This window comes from Bombyx mori, chromosome 24 (assembly GCF_030269925.1).
Source record: "Bombyx mori chromosome 24, ASM3026992v2".
NCBI classification, from domain to species: domain Eukaryota; kingdom Metazoa; phylum Arthropoda; class Insecta; order Lepidoptera; family Bombycidae; genus Bombyx; species Bombyx mori.
The window spans coordinates 12,288,527-12,294,526 of record NC_085130.1 but is presented as its reverse complement, the minus strand read 5'-3'; the positions used below and the strand labels follow the sequence as shown (position 1 = coordinate 12,294,526).

Sequence of the window (6,000 nt, the reverse complement as noted above, 5' to 3'; positions counted from 1 at the left end):
AATTTTTTCTAATAAAAATAGCACAGTTTCTTTCGATAGCCTATACCTAAAGACAAAGTCTTTGTCATCGTATTTTTCGAAATCTTCAGTTCTCTGACGATACAAGCGTGGCCTTCTAAATACAGAATTACTAGAAACTAACTGTAAAGACTCAACTGCTTCCAAACTTTCTAAAAATAGAGTTAAATCATCGTCCATTGTAGAAATCGTTTTCAAACCTTTTGAATGTTAGTATTGAAAAAGATGACAGCAGACATAAAACTGTCTTCTAGTGTTAGGAGACAGTTAAGGAACGAAAAATCGGGTTCCTAAATTTAGGGAGCCTTTTAAGAACTTAGGAGATACCTAAAGGTTGGTGAAAACGAATTTTGAATTAGGGGCTCCTTAAATGCAGTTAAGGGATCCCTAAATGTCGGTGAAAATGGCCATAAGTGCATTAAAGAGGATCTTAAGATATGTAAAGTATACTTTAGATTATAAGTTGATTTATAAGTGTAACTCTCAGTGTGTAACGGGTTATTGTGATGCTGACTGGGGAGCAGATCTTAAAGATAGAAAGTCTACCTCAGGTTATTTGTTTTTATTGTCAAATTGTTTAATTTTATGGTGCTCTAAGAAACAGGCTTCAGTTAGTTTGTCATCTACAGAAGCTGAATATGTGTCAATGAGTATGGCTGTGAGCGATGCTTGCTGGCTTGCAAATCTACTAAATGATTTTGAATTTGAAAGCATTTACCCAATTAAAATATATTGTGATAATCAATCAGGCATTATAAATGCAAAAACAGATAATATAAAGCGTTTGAAGCATGTAGATAAACGCTACCATTTTGTAAAGGACTTAGTTAAGGAAAATAAGATTTGCATTGATTATATAAACACTAGTCAACAACCAGCAGATATGTTGACAAAAGCTTTGTGTAAAGAATTGATTATAAGACACTTAAATATGTGCGGTGTCCAAAACAAATATTAAAACTAAGTTCAAAAGATTGTATTGTGTGTTAAAATTAGAAGTTGATATGTTTGTTATTGTATTATTGAAATGTATTTACATTGAGAAGGGGTGTTAATAGACAAGCAATGTAGATACTTTCTATCTATGATATGTGTATAGTCTATGGGCAGCATTATGACTGTCTTTTGTTCTTCTTCGCATTGCTTCGTCTTTGTGTGTGGTAATGATTGTACCAAGGGCCTAGGCCGCACTACGGTGAAACCGCTGCGGTTATTAACCGTGTGAGTTTATGAAACACGAAAACGAATACAAGCGGCCGCACTTGCGGTTTTTTCCCGCGACTGATTTTAAAACCGCGAAATGTTACAAAATTGTTGCGGAAAAAAACCGCAACAAAATTTGTAATCCATAGAACTAAGTGGGCGCACACGCACTATGCGTTAACCGCGGGCGGTTTTTGGGCTAGTATTCGGCCGACCGCCGCAAAGAATAGTTGTGTTGTCGTCTCGTCACAATTATGTCGTCGACCGAGTCGGAGTCTGTTTCAAATGCAGAGTACGAAAGTTTATCCCAGAAAATCATCGTGGAAGTACAGAAAAGACCAGCTTTATACGATACTACTTTGCGTCAATACAGTGATAGAAATGTGAAAAATAAACTTTGGGAGGAAGTTTATCACAACGTAGTTAATAATTGGATGACACTGTCGGAGGCTGAGAAAAAAAAGAAGGGTAAGTTTTTAAAGAGTATTTATTTATTACAAAGAACTCAAACTAAAAAAGTCGAACCCTTATAACGAAAGCTACTTTAGTTTTGTTACCTATTTTTAAGGAGATGTTGTTTTGAGTTAACTGTGAAAATTCTGTTTTTGGCATTAATTAGTTACTATACTTCTGAGGGTGAGATATCTTTTAAATATTTTCATATTGCCAACTCAACGCGCCCGCAGTAGATGTAAAATAATCAGCAAACAAATTTCTTACATCTATAACGTTATTGCTAGAACGCGTACGAATTGAAGCAATACCCTGCATCTCTGAAACTTGAAACGATTCATTAAGCTGTTTACCGTCATGTTGTCTTACAAAGTTGTGCAATATGCAACAAGCTTTAATAATATGGTCGCAAAAATCTAATTTCACATCTAATGGTCTATGTAAAATACGCCATTTATTTGCCATGATCCCAAATGCACATTCGACAGTCCTTCTGGCATAAGATAATCTATAGTTATAAACTCTTTGTTTTATGGATAAATTTCTATTTGGATATGGCCTCATTAAGTGCTCCATAAGTGGAAAAGCTTCATCGCCTACGAAAACAAACGGTAAAGGTCCGACTTCCTCATAATCAGGTAATGTTGCAGATTCTGGTAAATGCATTTGGTTGTTCAAAAACCTTTTGCCAAAATTTGAGTTTTTAAAAACGCTAGAGTCGCTATTCGATCCATATGCCCCAACATCTATAGCAGTAAAGCAATAGTCTGCATCAGCTATAGCTAATAATATTAAAGAATAATACTTTTTGTAATTGAAGGCTTCTGAACCAGTATTTTCTGGCCTTTCTATTCGTATATGTTTTCCATCTATGGAACCAAGACAATTAGGAAAATGTGTTCTTTCAAAATAAAAATTTGCTATATTTATCCAATCCTCTTCTGTTTTTCCAGGCATATATGTAGGTTGCAAACATATCCACAAACTCTTGCATGTGTGTTCAATTATTTCACTCAGAGTTGTTGTGCCGATCAAATATTCAAAATACAAGGACTTCATACTATTACCACTGGCAAGATACCTGAAAAAACAACATTATATTATTATATTTCTATTTTTGTTACAGGTAGTACAATACAAAAGAAATGGAAGAATATGCGCGACAGTTTTTCTAAAGAATTAGCTATACAGCGTGGTAAATCTGGTCAAGGTGCTATAAAAAAGAAAAAGTACGTTCATTTCGATTCTCTGTTGTTTTTGGTACCATCTTTACAAAAAAGGGAGACTAGCAGTAATATCGAATTTACTTCACAAGATAACCCTGATACGGACTTATCTGAAACCCTTCCACTAACGAATAGTAATCGAACCCCATCCTGTAAGAAGGCTTCCAAAAGCCGAAGTAGCTGTGAAGATTATGAACAAAAATTGTTAAATTTTTTGAATACAAAGGAGAATGCGTGTGAATATGACGAAGATATAAACTTTTCACAAATGATTGTACCAATGTTACGGAAACTTAATGACGATCAGAAACATTTTGCCAAAGTAGAAATTATGAATATTTTGCAAAAAGCCAAATCTTTCTATCCATTCGAAACACCAATTCGTAATCAAAGACCAAGATCACATTTGTCATTCACGCAAACGTCGTCTCCGCAATCATATTATACATATTCCCCATCTCCACCTCCAACCATGCCGATAATGCCACCAGTTTCAACACCAGTACGACAGCTTGTGTCAGGACCTGCAAAACAAACCATCTATTTGCCACTTAATACTCCTGTTCCACCAACATTACAAGCAACCGTGCATTCTCTTCAAGAACTCGAGCAACAAGAACAACAATTACAATATGCACAAAATGAACAAGAAGAGCCTACAGCAGCCAATTATCTGTCGCAATTTCAAGAACAATAATTTTTTTAATTTTTTTTGTCAATAAAAATACCTATAAAGTACAATATATATGCATGTGTGTGTAATTTTATTTCTTACCTCAAAGTCACAGACAGACGCTCCTCTGGTGAAATACATTTGCGAAATTTTGTATCCATGAAGGTGATGTATGGACGCACGTTGTGCAAAATTTTATCGAAGCTGGCTACTGACATTCGAAAGTAATTGAAAAATTTCTCTGGATGTTCTCTTAAAATTTTATACTTTTTCTGAAAGAAACCTTTCTCAAATCTACGGCTAGTGAGTGGATGTATCCAATATTTGCGAAATTTTCGTTGACGTCTTTTTTTTCTATTTCTTAGTACCAGAGCAACAATACATACTGCTCTTTTGAAATCCATCTTCAAACTGAAAATTACGGGCGGTTTCGCGGTTTATAATCGTAGTGTGTACGTCTCAAGCGGTTTCGCGGTTATAGCGGTTAACCGCTCCCGGGAAAAAACCGTAGTGCGGCCTAGGCCTACTGTTCAATAAAACATTTCCATATTATTAAATACAATTTCATTTACTCAAAGAACAATAGTTACCATTCATATTGTTGCACAGTACTAAAAAAATGCTGCATGTGTTGTACTTTTTGTTTTGTTATTTGCCGAGTTATGGCCAGCGTCGTGTCAACAATGGAATTCACAATTATTTATTAAATATATTGGCACATAAATTAAGTATCAATTGGATCATTGTGAGTATTGGGTTATTGTATTTCACAATTTAATTTATGTGCGATCTTTTAACTGTATGGTATCTAGGTACGATTAATTGCAAGTTACCTAGTTGTTATAATTTTTTTTCATCACCAAATCACTACAAAACATTTTTATTTGATCTACCAATCAAATAGGTTCGAAAAAAAAAACAAATAATAATGATTATTTTTATTTTGAATAATTCCATGAAAAAACCCATACTTATTGACCATTCGTTGTTATTTTTTCACTATATTTAGGATTTTTTTTTGTTTAATTTTTCTTTCAGATATGTGCTTTTTTTCATTGGAATCAATGCCCGGTTTCATGTAAATCTTGAATAATTAATTATTATAGCACTTGCAAGCATATATTCTGCAAAATCTTAGTTTTTATGAGACACTGTTTTTTGTACTAATTTTAAGTGTCATATTTGAGACGTTCATATTCAAAATCTGTAAAATAAAACAAAGTGTCATTGCTTAAAATAGCTTGGCGATAAGCTCAAATTATTGTAAACAAAAAATCATTTGGCTCTGACGCCAAGAACAATAAAAACAAATGAGTTACGAGAGCCACTCGAGTGACATTTGACGAGGGTCGTTTTTGTGTAAACACATGCAGTATAAAAAAAATGTACTGGAACATGTGGCGGTTTCCTTTTATTTTATCACGTAGGTTAGTTTGTTTAATAAATATATAATATTACATCCAGCAAGCGTTTTATTTTATTTTTATCGACAAATGAAAGTTAAATTTGACTACCCCGTATTATTTTTATTAGAACTGTTAGGTGTAGTATTGGACATTACATAAAGAAATCTATCTTCTTGATAAATCCAATTGAAATTCTACAAAATTCCAATTAGATTTAGAGAAAATCAGGTTTTTCTAGATCTAGATCTCGGATACACTCGAACTGCTGATTCATTCCGGCTGATTCCGGTGCAACAGTTGGCGTCAAATGTCATTTTGACACTTCACTGAACAAAGATTCAAATCGCTCTTTATTATTATTACATAAATCAAGCAGGTTATCCATCACTGATGTATGTTCACATATGTCTTTTTGAGCATATTCATAATTTTTAGTGACACTGTCCAAATCTGTTTTCAATGAATTTATTTGTGAGGTTAATTTTTCTATTTCTAAGTCATGATTGTGATGAACATGTAATTCTTCAAGTGATGTATTTAGTTTTGTACGCAGTGCATTTCGGTCTTTGCATATAGTTTTTATATAATTAATAGATTTTCTAGGTTTTAATAGTTGCTCCGTTTTATTTATAAACTTATTTAGTTTAGAATAAAATGCGGCAGGTTCGACGAGAACGGTAACCGGTGCTTGGAATGTCTAAAAGCATCGATAGTAGATCGGGTGGATCCGAAGTGACGCGTTTTTGGGCGACGCCGACTGTTTACCCCTTGGTCCGCAGTATCGGTTATGTAGTTACCGGCGACCAGGTTATGAGGGTTATCGTGTCGCGACTTGAAGTAGCGTTCTGGGGCTGCCTTCCGATACTCACGCATCGATTCTAATTTGAGGTGTTGTGAGAGTTTTTAAGGGAATGCGGGCCGCGTGAGCGAATACTCTAGTTTCATAAGTCACGGCCGAACGTAGGCAAGTTTTGCAGAGTGTCACCTCATTTCGAAGAGACAATTTAACTACTTCGCTTGC

At 34.5% G+C, this 6,000-nt stretch overlaps 2 protein-coding genes across 2 annotated transcripts; one reads left to right on the top strand and one right to left on the bottom strand.

The window, feature by feature from the left end:
* Nucleotides 1-1,201: 1,201 nt before the first annotated feature.
* On the top strand, nucleotides 1,202-3,651 carry LOC119629146 (uncharacterized). The gene is made up of 2 exons (XM_038014078.2): nucleotides 1,202-1,689; nucleotides 2,801-3,651. The coding sequence occupies exons 1-2, from the start codon at nucleotides 1,476-1,478 to the stop codon at nucleotides 3,595-3,597; spliced, it is 1,011 nt and encodes a 336-aa protein (XP_037870006.2). The 5' UTR covers nucleotides 1,202-1,475; the 3' UTR covers nucleotides 3,598-3,651.
* LOC134201269 (uncharacterized) lies at nucleotides 1,691-3,992 on the bottom strand. Its single transcript, XM_062675777.1, has 2 exons — nucleotides 3,676-3,992; nucleotides 1,691-2,755 (listed from the first exon to the last, which is right to left on the bottom strand). Exons 1-2 carry the CDS (start codon nucleotides 3,975-3,977, stop codon nucleotides 1,870-1,872), a joined length of 1,188 nt encoding a protein of 395 aa, XP_062531761.1. The 5' UTR covers nucleotides 3,978-3,992; the 3' UTR covers nucleotides 1,691-1,869.
* Nucleotides 3,993-6,000: the final 2,008 nt, after the last annotated feature.